This window comes from Eptatretus burgeri, chromosome 1 (assembly GCF_056783735.1).
Source record: "Eptatretus burgeri isolate ZD-2024b chromosome 1, Ebu_testis_v1, whole genome shotgun sequence".
NCBI classification, from domain to species: Eukaryota; Metazoa; Chordata; class Myxini; order Myxiniformes; family Myxinidae; genus Eptatretus; species Eptatretus burgeri.
Genome location: NC_140961.1, coordinates 110,410,523 through 110,436,023, shown reverse-complemented (window position 1 = coordinate 110,436,023; position 25,501 = coordinate 110,410,523). Strand labels below are relative to the sequence as shown.

Here is a 25,501-nt window from a genome sequence, read left to right as displayed (position 1 = left end):
GGGCCCAGGATTGCACCATTGATCAAAGTATGACGTACTTTCCTGATTTTTCAACCGTGGGATGTTTTTTTTGGGGGTTGTTTTGTTTTTGCCCTGTGAAGTTGACATGTTTCTTGAATAATCCAGCTGGTGCATCAAGCAATTTGGGCTGTGAATAATCGTTTTTGGTTCAACTCTGATGCAACTAAAGATTTAAGGTGACCCCATTTGAATCGTCGTCCACAGGTACACTTCCTGCCGTTGGCCATTAATCAAAAAGATGATTTTTGTGTGGTTTTTTTCATAGCCATTGGCATAATTGATTTTTCTGCACGCTGTGTTCCCTTATTTTGTCGTTGAGGGATTTAAAAGTTTCAGTGTTCGTTCGATTGTTATTGCCAAGGTTTACGCCACTGGCAAGCTATTTTCTTGCAAGTTCTTGAAAGCCTGTTTTTCTATTCCTATGTGGTGTTGCCACTCCACGTCGGATCTCGTTGTGCGTCAAGCTGTATTCTTCCCTTCTTGAATGATTCACTAACTCTTCTTTCAAATTCAGCTTTTGTCGGCATAATGGGTAACAGCCGCTCTTGCAAACTGCTTGACTGGAATAGTTTCAATTCAGGTACTGTTTGTTCCATCATCGCTCTCTGCACTCAAAGGCTTCTGCACATAGTTTCTCCCCACCATCCTTCCCCCCCACCTTCCTGCCTTGGCCCCTTCCAACCTCTTGGTTTGCCATGATTCCTTGGGGTGAATGGTTCTGTGATGTTAAATGGCCCATTCCAAGCTTGAACATAGGTTGGGAAAACCTGTAGCCATTTCTCATGCAACCTGGAGACTTGGCTTACTCAGGGAGCTCTTTGGTGTGTGGAGAAGACCAGGGATGTTTGTTTGAAGGCCAAGGCTGAGGCAGGGAGTCATTGCTGTGCATGACTTGGACTGGTTTAGTTTGGCCTGGCTGTCCACGCATCTGTGTGATAATGCATGTGTATCACTGCACTCCTGCATCTTGTACCACTATGCACTCTTATCAGATTCCTTCCACTGCTGTATCTTACTCTCTTCGCCAATGTCGCGCACTCGGCCATGACATCATGTGCCCAGTGAAGATGAAGGCCGAGTGAGATAGATAGCTTCTGCAAAGCACAACCTGTTTTGTCAGTCGGCAGGTGCCGGCTTTCAGTTGTAACCTTCTTCACTTTCTTATTTCATGCACAGGCTTATCTATCCAAAGAACCATTTATGTATTAAAATATGACATGCATGCCAGTAGACTACAAGAAAACTAAAATGCACCATCTTGGCTTCGATCTGTGTCACTTCTGCTCTATATGCATGGCGGTGATGCGTGCTTTGTCCGCATGCATGCCACAGAAGGAAGAGCCTGAGCATATTTTATGATTGTCGTAGTTTAGAAAAAAAATTTAAAGTACGATAGCTTGCGACAAAAGGTCATAGTTTTGTTCTTCAACCTTGTGTTTTTATTGTTATACATGAAAAAGATTACTTTTTATTTTCTTGGTATTTCTCCATTTATACAAAACATGAGCCATGGTCCTCCCTCAGTGGCATGCATATTGATCATACTTGCTTTTCCTCCTTTGCATAAACTGCCGGATTTGCGCTTCATGGCTGTTTGCCTTTTTTATGATTATTGTTAAATGTAACCTTGCCCAACACCATTGCCGCTCATGCCTTCAGTGCTGCTTTTACCCTGGCATCAGCATATGTGCCATCTCCTATCCCATCACCATGTGTGCCCTTCATGGTGTACGTCGCTGTGCACAGATGAACCGGAGACACGCGATGCCTGGTGGGCTGAGATACGGCAGGAGATCCGTTCACATGCCCGAGCACTTGGATGCCATGCTGTCATCGGTTACAGTGAGCATACGAGTATTTGGTACGCCAGTTTTGGAAGACCAGTACAGCGCAGTCTGTGGGCTTATGCTTGTGCATACAAAACACACTTTTTATCCCAGATTGTCATAAGGTCAAAGGCTTGCTTCTCTGAACTTGGTGCCAGCTTGAAAATATAAAATCGCCAATTTATTTCCTCCACTTATTGGTATGTACCGACACATTACAATATCTTTATTCTTGACATTAATCCCTTCCATTCCTCTACATCAGTGAAGAGGTATGCATCCTGTCGGCTTCTGGGACAGCGGCCATATTGAACTCTCGTCTGTTGGCTGATGCAAGTCGAGCACCAGCTGGAGATGTGCGATCATGGCCGGGTGGTTCAGAACGGCGGGAGACAGAAAATGGTCGCTCAGCTCCCAGAGACGGGACCGGGTATGCTGTTGAGAGTGTTCATTCATAATTGTTCATTTAAGCTATCAAGCAAGAAGATTTTACAACGTATAATATGACGCCCAGTTATTTTATCCCCGATTTGCAAAACGCTCTTTGATGACCTCTTACTTTTGTCACCGAGTGCAACACAATACTTCAAATATATAATGCCAAGTTAATAATACAACAAAAATAATGCTGACTTGCTCTGCATACCTCGTATGTTGCTTCAGTATGGCTAATATATGTGTTATTCAGCACACCAGCCAAGAACTAACCATTCCCCAAATACCTTGGAGTCACCCTTAATGACAGCCTCATTTTCCGCACTCACTTATAACGGGTCTCAGAAAGAAAGATCAGGGTAATCATCATCCGGAAACTAGCGCACACCAGCTGGGGATCAAGTGCATGCGCTCTTCGCACTGCTAACCTTGCTCTTGTGTACTCTTCAGTGGAATACTGTTCTCCTGTTTGGGCATAGAGCGGCCACACACAACACTTGGACACTGTCCTGAAAACACTGATGCGGATAATCAGTGGTACACTGAAATCAACACCTGTGCAGTGGCTTCCAGTCCTGTGTAACATCCCACCCCCTGATGTGCGCTGTAAGGCAAGGTTGCTGACAGAGTTTGACTGCATCAAGATGGCATGCCCATAGAAGCGGACAGTCAACGAGCAGGACGCACCACCCAAAAGGGCGGTGCCAAAGTTTACGAGTCCGGAAACCGCACCTGAGCGTGTCGGTTCGGTTTTGTTCTGGTTTTGCAATTGTGGAGTTCTGATTTTAGTGAATTGAACTTGGGCTTTGAAGGGGTATCATCTCTCTCTACACTTGCTCTCTTTACTTTGTCGTCAGGATGGGGTGGCCGAACCTCAAGATGTGGATGCCCCATCCTGGACGCTTTGCTGCCCCATCCTGCTCCTGATAACTCCGAGCCTGCACATCCACAAACTTCATACCAGCCTCAAGTGCTTGCCTGCCCACATTGTTTTGTGTTACTCCGTTTCTAATTAGCGGTGCCATAGTTGGGTTAGGCTTTCATGTTTTTTTATTTTCATTGTATATAAGCGTCTGTGCCTCCCTCCTCCTCGTCCTTTGAGCTCCTGGTCTGTTTTGATTCCTTATTTATTGGTGTCTTGTCTCTCCACTCCCATATCCATTTAATAAATCATTTTTATTGGAAAGAAAAGGTTTTCCCATTTTCCTGCCTTATGGCATGAACACCACCATTTTTGGCTACTTTCGGGTGAACCTTGGGGAATCCAAGTAATTTTGAACGCAATAACTATAAACACCGTTTAAGGGATTTACGGAGTCATTTATAAGACCTCCGGCTCAGAGCAACCATGTTTACGACGCCTCTGACACGACAGTATATAAGTAAATCAATAATTCAAGGTGGTATGTGGGTAGCAGTAAAGGGTATATAAATAAATAAATAATCCAAAGTTTTGTGTTCGTGGTGGAGATACACAATACGTGGTGGAGATACAAAGTGTACACAAATATACATGGGGATGATGAGATGGATACAGAAGCAAATTCTCAAGAAGGAAAATTTGGTGAACATCTGTCTTGAAGTCTTGGAGGGCAGAATGGAATTGAAAAGAAAATGTGGATGTTGGTTCCACGGGGAGGGGGGGGGGGTTAAGAGAGGAACAAATGATTATAGCTGAGCAGCAATTCAGAATTTTGGAGTTTCACTAGAAGGGAGTTGGTGGTGGACCATGTATGCTCTGCAGAAACCGAAGGGGGCAGGGGCAGGGGAGAAAGCACGGAAAGAGTAGAGGGTGCAAGACGAAAAAGGAGATGGTAGAAGATGGAAGGACCACTAATCTGTCCGCAATCAGAAGGTGAGGGGCCCATTGACTCCAGTTCATCGCAGGAGATTCCGATGATCTTGAACGCTTTGGTTTCCATGGCATCAAGCTGAGCAAGGTGTGAGGTGGAGAGACCAGCCTAGAGGAGAGAGCCATACTTCATAAAGCTGCAGATACCATAAAGATGAAGACCTTTATGGTGGATAGGAATTCAGATGTGCCAAGGAAGGACTTTGTACGACGCACAATGCCCAGTAGGGCATTGTGACTGAATAGCCCAGGAGACTGACTTTGAAGGCCAACTTTGAAATGTGGTTTGCCCAAGAAAGATCATGGATGATTCTAAGAATGTAGATGGGAGGGTTTGCACTTTGGTGAGAGAGAGAGAGAGAGAGAGAGAGAGAGAGAGAGAGAGAGAGAGAGAGAGAGAGAGAGAGAGAGAGAGAGAGAGAGAGAGAGAGAGAGAGAGAGAGAGAGAGAGAGAGAGAGAGAGAGAGAGAGAGAGAGAGAGAGAGAGAGAGAGAGAGAGAGAGAGAGAGAGAGAGAGAGAGATATATATATGTATATATATATATATGTATATATATATATATATATATGTATATATGTATATATGTATATATATATATGTATATATATATATATATGTATATATATATGTATATATATATGTATATATATATATATATATATATATATATATATATATATATATATATATATATATATATACAGATGGATGCCTGGTGTTGGCTTAATGGCGAGAGTGGTGGGCTTGGGATCCCAGGAACCTGAGTTGAAATCCTGCTCGGCTGTTGAAATAATACCAGGTGGGGTTGACTCTGCCTGTCATCTTTCTGAGGTCAGCAAAATGCATGCCAGCTTGCTGGTATCCTGTGTCGGAGTGGCGACCCATCTAGGATTGTGCCGAATAGCCCAGGAGACTGCTTCGGCAGCACCGATGCTCTGCACAGAGTGTGGTCCCGATGGATGGAAGATAGATAGATAGATAGATAGATAGATAGTGACAGTGTGAGATTTGTCAGGATTGAAAGATGTATTACAAGTGTTTTACTATCTTGTGATTTTTGTCAAGGTGTGAAGAGAGAGTGAAGAAGCTGCAGCCTGTCTGTCTGAAGGATGAGACAGAAGGTGGAGTCATCAACAAATACATAAGGGGATTTTCCAGTGTCAGATAGATCATTCATGAAGATCAGGATTAGGGCTGGGCCCAGAACCATACCTTGCAGCACTTCAGCCTTGACAGTGTGAAGAGACGAAAGGATTCCGTTGAGAGCCACACATTGGCTTTGTGAGTAAAGGAAGTCTGTAATCCATGTGTGGAATTGGCCTTGAATGCCATCGGCATAGAGTTTGGACAGCAGGGCTTGATGGATGTCAGACTGCATCGAAAGCTCGAAATATGTCCAGAGAGACGAAATATGTCCGATCGAAATATGTTGAAATGTGTCTGATCTCATGTCTGACATTAAGAGCCTCCATATCCATTGTTTGGAGAGAAGGAGCAGCATGTCCAAGGTGGAGTGACCTTATTCTGAATCCGAATTGGTTTTGCATGTTGATTGTGCAATATGTGACATATTGTTTGTGACAGACACAAACGGAAGTAAGACTTTGTGTGTTTGTGTAAGACAAAGTTTTATGAAATTACAAATATCCTTTTTGTAATGGCCGAATTTCAGAAAGATGTGTTGATATTTGCCTTAAATGCCATATTGCTATTAGTAGACATGAACACTTACAACAATTTTCTCTTCATTATTTTGTTTGTTGTGTGCATGTATGACCTTCCAAAGACCTGAAGATTCTTTGCCACAAAGCTGCTGCATTTGCCACGTGCCATACGATGAACTGAACCTACCATTTCCCATGCAGCTCGCACAGTGTGCCTCTTGCCATCTAAACAAGGTTCCTGACGTTCTGTTCACCACCATCGAGCTCCCAGATAGCCTGGCTGTCATTGGAAAAGGCTGCCTCATTCAAGCCAGGTAATCTTTCCATGTGAGCCAAATATCATTTGTCTTCACCATTTTCTGTTGATATGGTGGATGCTTTCTCCAAATTTTGTTCTTGCTTCAACTTTATCCGACAGGATGTTTTTTGATGTCTGTCTTTTCATTTCCACATGCTCTGACCATAATTATCAGTTGCTTCTCCAGACAGCTGCGGTGGAGTCGGGAAGTATGACTGGTCAGGCAGAGAGATTGCTGATGTGATGAAGAGGAGGAGGGTGCAGATTCTGTGTGTGCAGGAAGCAAGGTGGAGGGGAAACAAGGCGAGAGACATAGGCTTCAACTTTTTCTTACAGTGGTGGAGATGGGAGCATAAACTGTGTTGATATCATATTTGATCAGGACTTTAAAGTCCTTTAAGGAAAAAGTGGTGACTGTGGAGAGAATAAGCAACAGAGTTGTAAGTGTGAGGTTAGATGTTGGTGAACAAGTGATCAATGTGATCAGTGCTTATGCCAGAGCCTGGTGTTGGCTCAGTGCTTAGGGTGGCGGCTTGGGATCCTAGGGTCCTGAGTTCAAGCCCCGTCGGCCGCTGAATTAATACACCAGGGGGTTGACTCAGCCTGTCATCCTTCTGAGGTCGGCAAAATAAGTACCAGTTCCAGTGTGTGTACTGGTAGAGGGGCACTGCATCAGTGACACAGTCATGCTTCAAGAAATGATAGCTACCCTGGCAGCTAAAGCTGCCATACGACCACCAGTGCTTATGCCCCTCAGGTGGGATACCAAGGTGGTGAGAAGGATGTATTTTGGGAAGATATTGAGAGAGTAATGGCAAAGGTAACTGGGTCAGAAAGAATCATGGTTGGTGCTGACTTCAGTCGGCATGTTGATGAGGAAAATGGAGGTGGAGAGATTGCAAGGTGGTTTTGGAATGCGAAAGGGAAACAAAGGAGAGCAGCTTATTACCATTGCCAGAGGAGAGGGTATTGCATTTCAGTCCATTTGTCTGTCTGTCTGTTTGTTTCTGTTTGTTACCTCCACCACCAAAGATGGATGCAGGTTGTTTTTACCCCTGTTTGTCTGTCTGTTTGTTAGTTACTTGCAAAATCGAAGATTTTTCTAGTATATTGGTCAGTCGATTTTGTTATTCTTTCTGTCTGTTTGTCTGTCTGGCTGTCTGTTTATCACCTACAGGTCACACTTTTAAACCGATCTTCAAGAAACTTCACCACATGGTGGAGTTTGTCATAAGGAAGAAGACTTGTTTTTGAGGTCACCATTGACCAAATGCTCAACATAGGCCCAAGGTCAACAACTTAGGTGGAATTTCTAAAATCCTCAATTTTTATCCCATTGACTTGAAATTTGAAGAGGAATTGCATATTTAGTCAGTGAGTTAAACCACCAATTATTTTTGAGGTCAAATTTGTTTTATGGATTTTGCAAGTATCGTGCTATGCATGACGTCTTTCTTGTTTGCTTGTTTGCCTGCATAGAATGTGAGTATAGTTTTTCTCTGCAAAAGGTCAGATCAGGTATGGAAGCATGCACAGGAGCAATGCATCGCTGCGTTCACTTTCCGCCGGTACTCCAGGGGCCTCCACCCGGCCATCCTCCAGGCAGTTGCCTGGCCCATCCCCATCTCCTTGAGATGCTGATCAACCTACTGCAGCCACGAGCCACACGGTCAGCCCATTGGCCTCCTCCACTCATGAGGCTCCCTCGCTGAGAGAATCTGGTGAGCAAGATCAGTTCAGGAAAACGAGACACATGTCCATACAGCCACAGCTGATGCACACGGACTATGCAGGTCACAAATCTCATCTGAGTCTCTCTTGTCAACTGCTCGTTCGACACAAAGTCTGACCGGCAATAGTCAAGGATTCTCTGAAGAGACCTGTTACCAAAGGAATTGAGTCGCTATCTCAGATCCCTTGTCAGAGTCCAAGTCTCACATCTGTAGTGCAAGACAGGAAGCACCAAGGACCTGAAGAATCGGACTTTCATCTTCCCACACAGGTATCGGCAGGGCCATGATCCAGTGAATCCATGACTCCCCACGCCTGACCCAGACATCTGTTGACCTCTGACTCATAGCCAGCAGAGACATGAATATCACTGCCAAGGTCAGTGAATGTCTCCGTGACCTCAACATCCTCACCACAAACGGGTACAGACAAGATAGCAGCATCCAATATGTCATTGAAAGCCTGGATCTTAGTTTTGACCCAGGAAACCCATAATAGCAGTGGCTCCGACTCCTCATTCAGCACCTTGAAGGCCCCCAAAATTATATCCGGAATCTTTGCAAAGATGACTGCATCATCTGTGAAATCAAGGTCAGATATCTTGACAATCCCAAACAATGCACGGCAGCTTGATCGCTCTGACATCCTCCCCAGAATCCACTCCATTGAAACGTTGAAAAGTGTGGGTTGAATTACACACCCCTGACGAACTCCAGTAACAACTGGAAATAAGTTGGTACCCCCACATCTCACAGCACTCTCAGTACCAGAGTATTGTTCAGACATCAGATTGATCAGTTTTGGTCACACCCCCATAGACCAAAAATCCTCCAGAGGGCATCCCCATTCACCAAATCGAACGCTTTGCAGGGATCAACATAGGCAGCAAGCAGCCCTTGCTGAAACTCTCATTTGCGTTTGGTAAGGACCCAAAGAGTAAGGATACAGTCAAAGTTTTCATCTTTGGTGTAAAGCCTGACTGCTCTCGACGCTGGTGCTCAATCGGATGGTGGTGAACCCCATCAAGTATTATCCGAGCAAAGACTCTGCCTGGCACTGATAGCAGCATCACCCCTCGGTAGTTGTTGCAGTCCTGGCAATAACCCTTCCCTTTCCAGAGAGGAGCAAGAAGGCCCCTCTTCCAGTCAGTTGTGATGATGCCTGTGTTCCAGGCAGAGCACAGAACTACATGTAACGACACGAGTCCAGCATTTCCACCAGCCTTGAGAAGTTCATCATGGATGCCACTGATCCCAGGAGCTTTACCCCATTTCAACCCGTTCACCACAGCCTGTGTTTCCACAAACGAAGGTGGATCGCAGTTGATTGGAGAGTCAGCAATAGGGATATAGTAACACCCCGGCATATAACTTGACAGCTGGTGGATCAGCCTGGTACACCCGCTCAAAGTAACCGGCCCAGCAGACTTCACGTCAGACTCCTCTGTAAAGAGCTCACGACCATCCGCTCTAACTGCAGTACACCGAGGGATGGCTTGGAGGAACGCAATGTGCGAATTCCCCTTTAAGCAGGACGAGAATCACTTTCCCACAGGTGATGCTCTACAGTCTACCCCCTTAGAGATTCCTCGCACATAGGCTTCCTTGTCCACCCTTCGTGCACGTAAAGTTTTACTCGTCATTTCCCTGAACAGCTCAACACTGCCATTCAGCCTGGCCCTGCGACTCTGGTCAATAGTATCCATTGTCCCTTAAGAGACAAAATTCTTCTTCACCCTCCGGTGAGTTCCAAGGCATCCACCAGCAACATCAAGGGCGGTGGTTTTGAAGGCACTTCACAATTCTTAAGGATTCCCCAAAGCACCCAGGCCCCCTATATCCTCACTCAACCTGTTTCCAAACTCCTCAGCTACCCTCTCATCTTTGAGCTTGCCAACATCCAGCCAAGGCTGGGATGGTACCATTCTCCTGGATTTAAGCTGCCACTTCACATTTGCTACAACAAGCCTGTGGTTGGTATTGAGGAACTGAGCACTCCGGTGGACCCTGCAGTTCTGGATCATCCTCCAACGACCATCAACAAGCAGATGGTCAATCTCCTTTGCCACACCACCAGTGTTGGAATACCAAGCCCAGAGATGAGCCTGTGAGCGCTGAAACCATGAACCAGCCAACCTAAGTTCGTGACTTCCTGCAAAGTCAAGGACCTTAGTGCTATTCTGGTTCACAGTTCCAGACCAACTCATGTCAAGGTTCCAGTCGATGCATTGAAATCACCCAAGACAAGAAGAGTATCTCCCCTGGGGCACTGATCAACCACAGACTCAATGTGGCATAGAATGCATCCTTCATGGTGAGATCGCTTGCCTCAGCCAGAGCATTTCCAGAGACCAGGGAAATTACACCCAAGGAGTGACAAATACTTCGTCTCATAATATGCTCGATGACCGTTGTTGATTCAATTATCATTGGAGTCAGCTTATTGGTTTCAGCTACAGCAACTCCTTGGGCATGGTAACCATTAGAGTGACCAGACTAATAATAGGTGTAAACACCCACCATGATCTCACTGCAATCCGGTCTCCGAACCTCATCGAGTGCTGCAATACTGGTGTTCAAATGCTTGAGCTCACATGATAACAGACAGGTGATCATCCTCTCTTAGAGATGGGACATTCCAGGCACCCACCCGAAAGGACCACCTCAAGTTAACCCAAGGAGACCACCGTCTGGTGGACAACACCTCATCACCACCCCGACACGCACTACCGCAATCTGACCTGGGAAGCTTACTTCCTCTTATCAAAGATTGGGGGTCCCGAAGGCTCTCCGCAAACTCTTGTCGGATTGACACAAAATTGTCACCATATGAGCGATTACTTATGTAGAATGTTTTCTCTGACGCCACTCATTCTCTCTGACGTGTTCAGCCTCTGCCCTGTCATTCTCCCTGTTATACATGTCGAGTTGTTGAACCGGGTCAGCCCGGACCAGAAGGTCGAACGCATGCATTTAGTTATGATGGGATCGCTCCCAAACATGTCCGATTCAGTGACCGGGTCAAGGCTGATTGCGTCGCTCACATCGACACCCACGTGACTGTCAACCTGATCAGGTTGATCTCTCACTTCTCCAGCCGACATGGTTTGACTACGAGTTATCATACGACAAGGGCACAAAACACTAAGTCTAAAAGGAGGCTGGGTCGAAATATTTCAGCAATATCTTTCACCACATGGGACGGGGCAATTCACACAAGGGAGGCAAACAATATTGGGGTGATGCACGTAATTTGCACACAACGCCCTGTTGGGAAAATACGACACGAAATACCCAATATCACCACCGCACATCAAATTGCCAATGAGAAAATGCAACGTACAAATAACTCAGGTTTTTTTTGTTTTTTTTTTGGCCGATGACTGGCGTAAACACAAGATAGCGTCCTATGGTGAGAAAATCCCTCCAAGATGGCGTCTGCTGGTGAGAAGGTTCCTCCAAGATGGCGTCTGCTGGTGAGAAGGTTCCTCCGAGATGGCATCTGCTGGTGAGGGAACGATGATCAGATGAAGGAAGATGGCGGCCCACTGTGGAATTTCTGTCTCAGTTCGAATGTCTCTTACTTGAACGATCCTGGACGAGCCCCCATTTGTCGTGATCCCGGCTGTTAAATATCTTCCAGCACGGAATACTGACGTTATTGTCCGAGCTTCAAGCAGTCCACGTGTGGACAAAGAGAACAACAAAACACACTACTGTGTTTCAAATCTGCCTCTTGGGGTAGGCACGATATTTTATTGGCTCGATCTCAAAAATGGCTGGTAACAGAATTGAATACACAGCGCAACAACCTGCCAGAACTCTTGGCAACAATAGAGTTCCAAAAACAGGTCGGCCAACTCACAGCTCCGCTCAACGATATCTGGGAATAACGATCACACTCTTCCGGATTTAACTCATTCTGTTAGACGGAGCTATCAACGATCAGCGCGACGGTGCTGTCGAGAGTCTTTAAAATCACTTGAAATCGCATTAAAACATGCGCGTCCGAGCGCTCTATCTTTTTCCACTCGCGATCTTAGAGCCCCGGGTCTCTCACGGCCCACCCACCATGTGCCGACTCGCCAACCAATCCCTGGGAGCCTGAAAAAGGTCACGTGACGTTGTGGGCGGGACACTAAATTTGGTGAGAACATGGTTTTTCTCACACTATACATATTCTAATTGTGTCATTACAACTCAAATGGAATTCCTTTTTCGTTCTACAATGTATGTTTTATTTCCTGACAATCAATTTCAAGTTAAATTTCTGCAAACGCTTAGAATAACAAAGACTACTACTACGCCGAATCAGGCCTAAAGGGCCAGCATCGGGCACGATGACGGACTCTTCACTCCTCCCTCTCTCTCATCAGTGTGTTCAGTTCATCTACATGAGCCGTGCCACTGTCTTCTCGGAACGTGTTGACCATAGTCTTGGGAGGGCGCCCAGGGTTCGTCCTCCTGTGTTTGGGCTCCCATGTGATGACTAGGCTGGCAGGTAACTCGGGGTGGCGTAAACAGTGCCCCGCTAGTTGCAGTCTTCTCGCCTCTATTTTAGTGGTGAGCATTGGTTGGTCGTCATGGAGCTCGACGTTCGTCATGTGCTGTTGCCAACTGACGTCAAGAGCCATCCGGAGCATTCGTGTATAGCAACCATCTAATGGCTTTGGCATGGTCTTGGTGAGTGTCCACGTTGTTCATCCGAACGTGAGAATGGACTCTATGGCAGCTATGAAGATCCTCTTTTTGAGCCCTCCAGTCAGGTTCGACTTCCAGATCTTCTTCATTTCATTCATAGCCCTCCATGCCAGCACCTTCCGTACCTTTATGTCCTTCTCCGAACTCATCATTCTTGATCTGAAGTACTTGAAGTCTAAGACGTTCTTGATGGTGTCATTCTTTACAGTCTTGAGAGTACCTTCGTCACAGTTGAACGCCATGTACTCTGTCTTTTTAGCATTTAGGTGAAGTCCAACTTTATTGCACTCACTTTCCACTCTTGTCAGTAGCTGCTGTGCTTCCTCCATCTGGTCAGAGAGCAGGGCTATGTCATCTGCAAAATCCAGATCTGTGAGCATAACTGTTCCGACCCTTTTAGTTCGTCCCAGTTTTATGGTTCAACCAAGCTTCTCATGATCTTTGGTGGCTTGACGTAGAGCATAATCAAGGACGATTATGAAGATTTTGGGTGCCAGAGTGTCTCCTTGCAGCACACCAGCTAGGAGCTCAAACACTGCTGTTTCTCCATCCGGTGAAACAACTTTCACCATGGTCTTGGTATAGCTGGCCTCTATTGCTTTCAGTAGACGGTCCGGCACTCCGTAACCTTTCTGGATCTTCAGCATTTTACCTTGGTGAATGGAGTCAAAAGCTTTGCGAAAATCGATGAAAGTAAGCACGGCTTGTAAGTTGTTCTTCTTGACTTCCTCGATGATTTTGCGGAGAGCAAGTATTTGCGTTACCGTTGTGCGCTTCTGCCGAAAACCATTCTGATTAAATCTCAGTTTAGGGTCTATGGCGGTGTGAATCTTGTTCAAAATCATCCAATTGTATAGCTTTGCTAAGATGAAGGTCAAACTGATACCATGGTAGTTGTCTGTCTTCGTGAGGGATCCGGACTTAGGAACTGGGATAATGTTTGAGAGTGACCACTGCTCTGGTTTGTCGCCTTTTATCAGTGCCGTATTACAGATGTCCAGCAGGATATCGTCCAGGTCGCAGATCTTCAGGACCTCTGCTGGTATCCCGTCTGGTCCAGTGCTCTTGCCTGTTTGATTGCGTACTTGGCCTTCTTCAGTTCCTCCATAGTGAATGGGCCATCATCGATGTCAACTTGCGTTAGTATCGTGGGTATGTCCTCCTCCTCTTCTATGATCATTGGAGGGCTTCCCAGCAGGTTCTTGAAATGGGTACCCCATGCCAGGACACGCTCCTCTGCTGTTTACCACTTATTCGACCTGATGGGGACTTCTTCCGTCCGCTGATCTCGTTGACTCGGCACCATGCTTCTCCATGCTGGTTGCCCTCATTAGCAGCCTCCACCTCTCAAATCCGCTCAGCTAGTTCCTCTTCCTTCAGTCAGTCGTAGGTGGCAAATAGATTATTTTTGCTGTCTTAAACTTGTCTCTGAGCTCTTCTGTCACGTTCCTTTTAAGCTCGGCATGACAAGCATTGACCATGCTTCTTGCTGCGACGACGTCAGAATGTTTTGAGATCCGGCTCTTCTTGATTCTCTTCACAGTAGGCAAACTCTTTGTTGCATCTGTGTGTGCATCTATGAGCTGTTGATCGTAGTCAGTGGCAGTCTCTTCCTCCTCCCTCTCTAGTGGGCCGAAGCGATTTCTCACCTCCACCGTGTACTGGGCTTGAAGAATAGGTTGTGAGGAGAATGCCTTCCAGTTTATCTTCTCCATGGGACCTGTGGCTTTGGGTTGCCGCAGGCTCAGTCTCACTTGCATTGACACCACTCTGTGGTCAGAACTGACCGAGTTGAAGGTGCGGTAGGCCTCTATGTTGATCACACAGTTGCACCATTTTGTTCTCACAAGGATGGAGTCGAGCTGCTTCCTGTGGTGGAGGCTCTGTCTTCTTGTGTCCACAGTTTACCGGCTCGCTTCTTGAATTGTGTGTTGGTGGCAATGAGACTGTGTTCCTGGGGAAAGGCAACTCGACATTGTCCATTTCTATTGGTAAGGTCGTGGTATGAATATGGAACATCTTCTGCTCCAATCTGGGCATTAAAATCACCGAGCACAGCCAGGAAGTTATGTGCCGGTATTGAAGCGACACCTTCGTGAAGTTCACTGTAGAATGTCTCCACCTCCTTCTCCTTGCTGCAGTTGTGCGGGGAGTAACAGACGATGACGGAGGTCACCGGGTTTCCGTCAAATTCCGCAGCAAGGATTCTGTCACTGACTGAGACAACCCCCCTCAGTACCTTCTTCGCTTTCCGGTTCAACATCAACCCTACTCCGCCTTGTGCTAACTTCGTCATCGGCTCTCGCCATGCGGACGAAGTGATGAGGTGCATCCCCTCTACCTCTATGAACCTCATCTCTTTGTCTGGGTGTACATGACGGTGCTCTTGGATCGCCAGGATGGAGATCCCGTAGCTGCTTGCCTGTGATGCCATCTCTGTACATCGAGGCAAGAGGCGGATGGTGTTTGCGTTGAAGGTAGAAATGATCGTTTTTACCTTACAGCGCAAAAGAGGTGCAGTTCGCTCAGCCCCGTTGTCGGACTCAACCCTCCCGATTGGGTTTGAGGTTGAGTCTTCATACTGCCTATCTAGGCCAGGGTCTCAGCATTCCGCAGAGTTCCTGAGCACTCATGGCTCTGGAAATATAGGATTTGCTGGGTTGTTTGCCATCATGATGCCTTACAAGGTGCGAAACAAAAGACTGTGTGGCACGTCACTCCTCACACAGACAGTAGGTGGCCGTTGACTCGCAAGAAGTTCATCCGCCCTTTGACAGGTTTTGTTTTTAGTCCTGCAGGGTACCTCCACACCCAACCTCACCTGGTTAACCGAAGTGCACCAAGGGGTGTGCCGGTTGAGTCGCCGACAACCCGGCCCGAGACAGGTAGTACTGGGCTACGTGGTACCAATACCAAGGCAAGGCCCTGACCTGACAAAGAACCTGTGTCTTTTTATGCCTTCATTAATGTCCATCACATACCATGCAATAATATTGCAAGATGTGTTTGTTTACATGACGTAAAACCTGTATGAGCAAATGTGTGCCTATTTCTCCGTCTAATAATGAACTGCAGACACAGGGCTGAATTGATTTGTTAATTAAGGCCATCAAAAGGGTTAATGTTTGAATTCTTCATTAAGTTTTTTTTTTTTTCCCCTCCATATCCATCTCATGCATTTTCTTTCGGATAACTGTAATTTTGAATGATAAACTTCTCTTTGGCCCCAGCTCATGTCGGGGTTGCATTCCTTGTAGACGTGACAAAGTAAAATGACTTAAAGCTAATCCACTTTAGCCATAGGAACCCATTTATAAAGGCTGGTGACGTTCCATGGGACTTAACTCGGGAATACTTTGTATAATGAAACATACTCTTCCTCTTCCATTGTCCTCTGAAAAACAAAAATTGTGTTATAGTCCTATGCACATTGTTATGCCACAACACATCCTGCCCTGATCACTAAATTCTGCATTTCACATCAATCATCACATTATTTTCCAAACAATAAATACATGAGAATGATACTCGCAAGAAAGGACTAACTCTAAAACTGACAGAATATGGCATAAAAACACACTTGAGGTGGACAAATTTCACTCAATACGCTGTACCAACAAAATGTGACAAGGGGCTGAATATTTTTGCAACCAGTGAATTTTGATTGGTACATGGTTTTGCAGGTATTCCTGACATATAACCCCATTCAATGATAACAGTACTTAGTTTGAGCTCTTCAGTGATGGATAAAAAAGTTCATTTTGAAAAATATGTTTCTACATAATCCGTAATTCGTCTAAACATGGCATTATAGTTAGCGGATGATTACTTTTGCAGGCCACTGTATCTTCCAGTAACCCCTTTCAAGATACTCATAAAATTCAAGGTAACTCATGGCCACCTCCACTCTGATTAACCTTTCCTCCCATTCGTGTGACTGCCTTTCAGAGACTATTCAATCACAATCTTCTGTCCAGGGCTTTAAGCTAGTGGTGCACTTCCAGTCCCCATCACTACATCTCGTATTTTCTACCCACATTAATCGTACCCAACCCAATCCTCTTACTTGCAAATTATTGTATTTTCTCTCCTTCTCTCTATCCTCTTTACATGTCATCTTTCCCCTGCTTGTTGTGTCCAACTATAACACCACTGTTAGTACATTGCCCTTTTACCCACTGTACCCTGCTCTTCCAAGAGCCTTGATTATTATATAAAAAAATACAATACTAATATAATTTGCCAAGAATAGCTATTCGACAGCATTTCCCAATGCACCCTGTGTATCATTAGACCTCAGTTTGCCTTAATAATTTGTGTTGTTTGTGCAACATACACAGAAAGACGATGAACCTCGGTTTTGTGAGTTGTTCAGGCTCTACTACTGGGAGTATGGTTTTCTTGTATTTTTTTTCCCAACTTATAAAGCAGGGTTATCAAATAAAATGTTTCAAAACAGAAGCACATGTAATGCAATGAACAAAGCAACATCCGTCTTTGAGTAGAAGGAATATAATTTGAGATAATGATCATAATGCAAAGATGTAATGATGTCTCATGAGACACAATTTTTTGTCGCTTGAGAGATGATTGTTTGTAAAAATTGATCTTTGGGGAAGCACTGAGAGGGACAAATTGGGTCTTCAATTTATAAGTTTGGATTTTAAAAAAATAATGCGAGCCAAGTTAGTTGCTTGTTTCTTTTTAATACTTTACCCAAACATGATTCAACAAAAGGACTGACAAACAAAACTGAAATGATATTTGGCTATTCTTTTTTTTTCCACATTTTATTAGCCCTCAACCGAGCATGAGCCCGTCCATTATTGGGTGATGTCAATCTATCCGTCCTTCCATCCATACAATTGTGCATCTATTCGGAGCCTCCATTCAAATTGTTTTGTGCCAAAAATCATAGTGGGGCAGATAAGTGAATATATTCAGGGGGATCTTTCAAATGGTGATAAAGCACCAAAATTGGCATGGATACCCCTCTAAGACTTCCTTTTTGAAAACAGTCCATTAGCCACCTGTAATGTATCAGGCAGGGAAAGCAGTTTGAATACACCATAAATGTTTTATTGTGCTCCACACACAAACATCAGAACCCTCCATGAGCCCAGCTTCGTCGTGCGCCGCTATCTTCCCGCCTCGCGATGACCGCGCTTCCGGTTGATCTGATACATGAATACATTCCATGTAGACGTTCCATGGGACTTAACTCGGGAATACTTTGTATAATGAAAGACAACATCACTTGATTATGCATGTACACATTTAAATGTCCTCTTAATATAAAGTATAAATAACATGTGCACTCACCAGAGATGGTGGTGAAAGCTTGCTTCTCGTGTGGTTGCATTATTGGAACAAAGGGACAGGTTTGTCTGCCTCTTCATCCGTGGGTGAAACTTGATGTGTAGACGCTACACCAACAGAGCATAACTGTTTTTACACCGACCGCGACTCAAAGTAGTTCGCTTGCCGCATGACTCAAAATCAGAAGTTGTGACTGACTGCAAATCTTTGTTCCCGACTTGATCCTGGCATTAAAGTGAAACAACGTTTCATTATACGGAGCCGACCTGGATGTTCCATCTACAGGTTCTTTGTTTGCTTTTGGTCGAACTTGCCTACCGTTTGGAATCAAATTTAGCAGACAGTTGGTTTTCCCTTTTTGGCATGACCACCTGAGCACTGAGATTTTAATGGCACTGGGAGGGACCCCAGGCTCAAGTTTCATACGGGTTTTGATTTGCCTATAATATCCCAATGTCCTTGTCTTTTCCGTAAAAAGTACACTGATGTCTCCTCATTTTCTTGTCCTGAATTTGCTTCGTGTACAAGCCCTCCACAAGGCAAAAATAATCATCAGGGAGCATGGCAAAGCTTGCTCTTTCTCATATTTGCATGGACTTTTTAACATTAAAGATGAACACAATATGTTTTGAACAAAAATATTTCTTACTTATTGTAGTACACAACTCCACACACATGCATTGTTTTTCTGCCCTTCTAATTTGGTTGTTTTACTTTTGTTGTATTTTTTTAATGTTCATCACTTAACTTCAACCCTACTCTTAACATCAACCCTTAACATCTTCAAGCTTTTCCTTCTCTGCTGTTCTTGTTTCTGTCATGAGAAACGTTTCTTTTAGTTTTTGTGACTGACTTTTCCTGTACCTTCTGTACAGTGTTCCATTATTTGCTCAATTTTTCCATCAGTGAAAAATATAATTTGAAGGAAATTGCTCTTGCATGGCCGTGAGTTCAGAGCTTTTGTCAGTGCATGTCCAATGTTGTCACAGGTTGTGTCGTCAGAAGAAGAAGGCGCAGGGTGAGGTGAATGCTGCCACAATCAGCGGCCTGCTGCCATTTATGGAATACGAGCTACACACACAGCTCATGAGCAAGCTGAAGCTCCGTGGCATGAATGCCCTTTTTGGTCTCCGTGTGCACATCAGTGCGGGGGAAATGATGCTTGTGGGCGTTGCGGTGCGTTGACTCGAATGTTGATGCCAGAAAAAGGCTTGCCATTTGGTTTGTAATGATGGCCTAACATTCTCAGCAGTCTTAAAGTCACAATGTTTGGGGGGGATTTTGTAGAGAGGATGGTGGATTGGGACTGGGGTTGCTTTGGTGCGAGGGTGAAGGAGTGTCATCTCAAATGTTAAATTGAATCGTTGAATTAAGTAGCTTTGGTTTACTGCTAAAATATAATCGTTTCTCACTTGTCAAGGAAAATATCTGGGCATACTTGCTTTGAATGTACGGTGTCACGGATATTATAGTTGTATCATTGGACAAGCTGTTAATTCATTTGAGTTGCCAAACCATCTGTTTGCATCTTGCTCTGCGCAGTCTGCCACAGCAGTATTTGTTGCGGCGCTGCCACCACCGGGGTCTGTGACTGTGGCTGCCAAGACACCTGAGCCAACTTGTGAGGGTCACTTGGTGACGTTGCAGCGCCACATTGATGAGATCGTTGCAAGAAACAAACAGCAGTACAAAATAATACTGCCGGTATATAGCGGCACACCAAGCCAAGAACAAGCCAAAACATTAGCTCTTTCTACTTCTTTGTTGGTCTTTTATTCCACTCACACTCATTCTATTCACACCCTAACTTTACCATACTTTAACATTTTTCATGTTCTCCTTTTCCTTCTTACCAATACACATTTCAAAATTATCTCTGTATATTTTTTGTGCGTTATTGCTTTGCTAATGTAAGATGTCTCTTTGTGACCGAGCCATAAGCCTTACATTTTAAGATGCTTAATGGAAGACAAACTTGTTGACAAGACAAGGCTTCCATCTCGGCTACATCTGATGTTGAGTCATCCTGAGAATATCACTGTACTTCACAAATCTCTCTCTCTCTCTCTCTCTCTCTCTCTCTCTCTCTCTCTCTCTCTCTCTCTCTCTCTCTCTCTCTCTCTCTCTCTCTCTCTCTCTCTCTCTGTCTCTGTCTCTGTCTCTGTCTCTGTCTCTGTCTCTGTCTCTGTCTCTCTTCGCACCGTTTATATGACTATCCTACATCCTGTTGGTGCTGGCACACTAAAACCTATGTGGAGGCAGTTTAGGTCATGCAGTTTGCTATGTCATTGTAGAAGGCTAACCCTGCTGAGTGATTTTTTTTGTCATTCTGTAAAGAAGGTAAAAGGTGCATGTCCATCCTTAGGCAAGTCAAAAAACACCATCTTGCAAATCTCAAAGCTGAACTCTCCATTTGGTCTCCTTCATCAGTCATCGTGGCACATTGGTAAGGCAGTCTCAGGTTTTAGCAACCCCTCCATCCCCTACCTTGCCTCAGATGACTTCACCACAGACTCTTTGAGACAAGGAAAGATGTGTCAACTCAGTGTTTGCTGACAAACCTCATGTACCCATCCCATCCTGCGCTGTCACCAACTTACTCCCTTATACGCACTGCTTACTAGACTCTGTCTTTCTCATCTGAGATGGTACAGAAAGTTCTGTCAAGCCTTGACTACATCGATGATGGGCCCAGATGATATCAGTACCCGTGCTCTCAAATCTTGCTCCCCTGCTGTTGATTCTCATCTGTCTGCTCTCTCCAGCTTGTGCTTCACTTTTGGCCACCTCCCATCTGTCTGAAAAATAGCTACAATCATTCCCATTTCAAGAAAGGTGCAAAAACCTCTTCACAACTACTGGCCAGTCACCTTCTCATTACCTGTGCAAGCAGTCGTGGAATCCATCATCACACTTGATGTCATCTTTCCTATTTTTCTCCAACCTGATCTCTATCATCCATTTTTAGTTCATTCTAGTCACTCAACTCTCAATATACTGCACAATTGTCGCAGGTCTTAAATCACAAACAAAAGATCAGAACTGCTTCTCTGCAGGTATCTCGAGCATTTGACACACAATGTCATCCTGCTCTCCTACCAAGCTCACTGCTTGCAGCATACAAGAGCACCTTTCCTCATTTCATGACATCCTCCACTTACACAATCAACACATTGCTATACTTTGAGTATTTTTGTCTCCTCTCACTTTAGGCTGGAGTGCCCAAAGGCAGCTTTGTTCCTTATATTCATTGACCACTTCTTTAATGCTCTTTGAACCCTCCCTTCCTTTTTGACTCTCCATTATGCCTTACATTACCCCCCATCCCACAAAGAGGCAGGCAGCAGTTGCATCACTCTGCTGATCTGTAATTGATTATATTCTGATATTATGAAGGGAACATGTCTTTAAATTCTGGCAATTCTCAGTTGCTACTTAGTACTCCCAAAGGATCATCAAAATAATCAACCTATTGATTTCCATAGTTTACTAAGTCTTGCCTTCCAGGCCATGCCATCAGCTACAACCTCTCCTGGGCTAATCCTATATCAAAGCTGGCCTCCAGTGCCAGACAAATACTGGCTGTCCTCCCTTGTTCCAAGTCATTCTTCAGCAAAGCAGAAATATTTATAGCCTAAAAGGCCTTTGTTGGTAGCTCAATAGAATACTGCTCTTCTCTATGCTTGGTACTCCCTCACCACACCTGTCTTTCCTGGATTCTTTGTAATGTAAACATCACCCATGATGAGGCAGAAGCACAAGACCTGTTGCTCTGACATTGTTTACAGGTTGGTAGCCTCTTTTATATCATCTCTTCCACTCTTGCCCCCCCCCCTCGCTCTCAGACATCCGACACTTCCTAGCTCCTCCAGATGCACACATTCCTTCAGTATCCCCTTGTGTTCCTCCACTATTTTGTTCCTCTTTTCTCCTGTTTGTGAAACTGCCTTTTTCAGGCTATTAAAATCCCTCATCCCTTGAAAGCTTCAAGTTGACAGTACACCACCATCTCTTGTTACTTCCAATCCCTACCCATGAGCCCTATCCCAAAGCTTCTTACTTGCTTGTTACTGTTTTCTCCCCTCTTATTTCTCTTATATTTTACTGTTCATTCATTCTATTTCTTTTTGCTTTTGCCTGTTGCCTCACTGTCACACTGTCAGTTTGTTACCTTTTTGTCCTCTTTCACCCTGTCTTTCCATCTGTAATTTTTTTTGTATGGTAAAAAGACCAGGCATAAAATGCTGAGCATGTGTACTTCCCTTTAAGAATTACTGTCCTTGGTAAATATTTGTTTGTCTGCCTGTACCTTTATGTATCTGTTCTTTTGTCATTCATCTCTTGTTTTCGATGCTGTTTGCTCCACACTTTTTTCCCATGATTTAAAAAAAAAATTTTACTCTTGTTTCCTCTCTTCCTCTCACTTTCTGCTCAGTGAATACATATGAGCACGAAGGTATTTTATGTGTCTGTGTGCATTATTTATCATGGTAACCATTATAAGTTTGGAGAACAGTGGGAGTTAGTGAGGTACTGCACCTTTATCTTTACTTTCCACTTCATCCCCATCCCATTTAGGTTTCATGAGCTATTTTCTTTTTCCTGACATCTTCTTTCAGGAACAAGTTGAAGAGGCAGCTGAACCGCCTCCTGAGCCTCGCCGTTTACGTGTGTCACGCTCACAGTCTGAAAGCTCAGAGGAAATGCCAGACCTGGATCTTGCACACGGGCGCAAGGATGCCTTTGTTATCGAGGTTTGTAACTTTATATTACCCTTCCTTTGCAATACCATTAACATCAAAAACGGTCCTTGCTGTTCTGTCACATTGCCAGCATGTCCATTTTGTCTTGGTGTCACTTGTACATATTTTACACAAATTTCAAATACATTAAGAAAACAAAGTGGTGCAGTAGATATGGGAGTTTTGAACCCCCTGGTAAAAATATGATGAAACAATTGCTCAGATCAAGTTAGCTGTTCCTCTTTGTCAGAAATGGCTGCTAAATGCCTTTTTTCTGGCCTTAATAGGCAATTTCCTTTTTTTCTTTCTTGTTTTCTATACTTAGTCGACGCTCGTGGTAGAGATATTATCAGGACGTAACAGACAAAAACAGGACTCAAAACATGCATGCATGGAATTCCTGTCTTTTGTTATCTATGTCAAAGGAGAAGTTAATTCTTGCAGAAATTTTTCTGTAAAGCTCTCTTGGCTGCTCCTGGATGGGTTTGGGGGTAGTGGAGTCGTGGCTGAAACCCGAATCCTATCCAGGTTCCTTCTGATGACTCCATCTTTGCTCTTTACTTATTTGGGTTCCCTCTTCATCTTCAATTTCATTAAAAAAAATTAATATCGTATCTGGATCCTGATCTTCATTAAAAGTAAATCGATTTCGCCTTGTCACCCATCCAACCTGTCCAACAAGTTCCGTCCGAATCCATCCATAACTTTTTGAGATATCCTGCTCAAAGACAAACAGACAGACAAACATGGTGAAATCATAACCACCATCCACCTTCAGTGGCATAGGTAATTAAGGGACAGTCAAGATATGTTGAACTTTACTTTTATGGCCATGTTCAGTTTCATGCTCTTTGTCCTCTGCCTCTCTTCTTTTGTAGATAGATGATGCTGATGCTGAAGAAGATGTGCATATGCTGCTTTTGGATACACCCACTCCTCCAGGTGAGTCATTTCGTGTTTTATTTGTCTGTATTTGTGTCTCATCATTGTTCCATCTTGCATCTGTTATCATTTTGCGCCCTACACTATAATCCACAAATTATTTCCTTGTTTCTCAAGTTCTGCTTGTTTCCTGCAGGATTTCTCATATGCAACACAGAGACTGTGCCTGGTGTTAAGAGATTGACATCCAACTTGCAGGTAGGCTTTGCATGATGAGAATGGTTCACCCACTTTAGCTACTTGACGTTACCTCCGGTGGGTTGATGATTATCCCCAGTATTGTAAGTGTGTAATTCCTGGAGAGCTACCCAGAATTACAGAGAAAAATCTTGATTAAGTTTTATCAGGTTTGGCTGGTGATGGCAACTCTGCATGCCTTTGAAATCAAATGCGTTAAATGTAAAAAATATTTGAGTAGAAACTACCTTTGTGCAAACAGGTTTTGCTTGGATGAATTAATATTGCTTTTAACATATTTTTCTTTCTGCAAACATCTTCTCTTTCTAAAACTTTTCTCCCTCCCAATCATATTCTCTCACACCTTTCTTTCCTACCCTACTTTTCTCAGATGTTCACAGCTGTACGTATGTACAGTTTAAACAGTTCTCTCACAGCTCATGCCCTGAATCGCGCCTTCAACTCGCTTTGCGATAATTTGCTCAAGGTGACTTGTCGACGTGTTTGATGACTTTCTTGCAGTCCACTTAATTACTCAATGTTTTCTCGAGACCAAGTTCCTCATTGTGAAGCCAATTACAATGCTTCATTAATATCTCTCAATTTTCACCTTAGCATATATTGACAAAGCAGTTGTAATTGAGATGAGTGAGAATCATGGTCATATGAGATTGCAAGGTGTACATCCCACCAATTTTCTGTCTGACACTGTTCCTTGTATGCTGCACATTTTTTGAAACATCTGGCAAATTGATTGTCACTGCTGAAAATGTGGCAGGATATTCCTGCTAGTGATGCTTGACACTTGATACAGCATTTTTATTTGTCCTTCCCTGCACTAATGATGCAATTTATTCCAAGCAGCCCCACAGTTTATGCAAATGATTTTCTAATTTTTACCCAGAGCCTGTTCTTCAAGCTGCGCTCCATGACACCTTGTTGTCTATGTCATGTGAACTTCTCCGTTTCACTTCCTGAGGATGAGCAAGTTCAGGTCTGTAATTCTACTCGCAGCTCACCATGCACTTTCTCATCTTGCTTCCTGATTGAGTGAGTTGGCATCATTTTGTGGTGCAATTGGTGTACACATGGGTTTGTGTGTGCATGCATGCAGGTGACAGTTACGTCCTTGGTGGCCGCCTGTGAAAAGGATTCGAACAAAGATGAGGCCATCGGTAGGCCAAAGACAGAGCAACTGAGAGGTTAGCTTCCTCCTGGGGTGTGCGTGTGGGTGGTTGTGCAGTTGGTCCAAGTGGTTGCTCGACCAGTGGCACATGTCAGCGTAAATGAGCAGCTTGTTAAGGAAGGTGCTTAAATCTCATTGATGCGTTTCAGGCGGTTTGGAAAATAATGTGCTATTTGAGCTTTTTCCAGAATGCAGTGTTGACAATGCAATAGGCTATAGACCTAATGACTTGCATTACAATATTAAGAGGGTTGGTTTTTCCGCACTCCTCCCCCCCCCCCCCGCTACAAAATTGCTTTGTTAAAGTCAAGGCTTGTGGAAGAGCGAGAACACAAGAACACCTAACGGTGGAATCTGGGGAACTACACCAACAGTAGGGCAGAGGGACACTTTGAAGAAGAATGGTCGAGGGGAATAATGTTGGATACGAGCTGGAGTACAAGTAAGGGGCTGAAAGAACGGGAAGGGTAAACCGGGATGAAAGAACAATGGAGCAAACAAATGGAAAGGTGTTGGAAGGAGGCGGTGGGGGGGGCGGGGGGAAGAAAACACAATAAGCTGGTAAGGAAGTGGTGGGCTTAGAGCATTAATGAGGGTAGAAAATATC

The 25,501-nt window shown here is 44.4% G+C and overlaps 1 protein-coding gene across 21 annotated transcripts in view; it reads left to right on the top strand.

The window, feature by feature from the left end:
• The window catches only part of C2CD5 (C2 calcium dependent domain containing 5), a 196,906-nt gene that overhangs the window by 103,584 nt on the left and 67,821 nt on the right, over positions 1 to 25,501 (top strand). For 16 of the 21 annotated variants that reach the window (XR_015061579.1, XR_015061571.1, XM_085894741.1 and 13 more), the window contains 12 exons: positions 536 to 601; positions 1,768 to 1,882; positions 2,113 to 2,277; positions 5,922 to 6,113; positions 18,837 to 19,023; positions 19,390 to 19,551; positions 22,467 to 22,601; positions 23,468 to 23,531; positions 23,668 to 23,729; positions 24,100 to 24,195; positions 24,613 to 24,702; positions 24,823 to 24,910. Coding sequence is in view for 19 of the 21 variants with exons in the window: in XM_085894741.1 (XP_085750867.1) it covers positions 536 to 601; positions 1,768 to 1,882; positions 2,113 to 2,277; positions 5,922 to 6,113; positions 18,837 to 19,023; positions 19,390 to 19,551; positions 22,467 to 22,601; positions 23,468 to 23,531; positions 23,668 to 23,729; positions 24,100 to 24,195; positions 24,613 to 24,702; positions 24,823 to 24,910 (1,422 nt within the window). In the remaining 2 variants the exon portion in view is untranslated. The remainder of the gene's footprint in view (positions 1 to 535; positions 602 to 1,767; positions 1,883 to 2,112; positions 2,278 to 5,921; positions 6,114 to 18,836; positions 19,024 to 19,389; positions 19,552 to 22,466; positions 22,602 to 23,467; positions 23,532 to 23,667; positions 23,730 to 24,099; positions 24,196 to 24,612; positions 24,703 to 24,822; positions 24,911 to 25,501) is intronic. The other 5 variants (XM_085894843.1, XM_085894724.1, XM_085894825.1 and 2 more) reach the window with 1 other exon arrangement.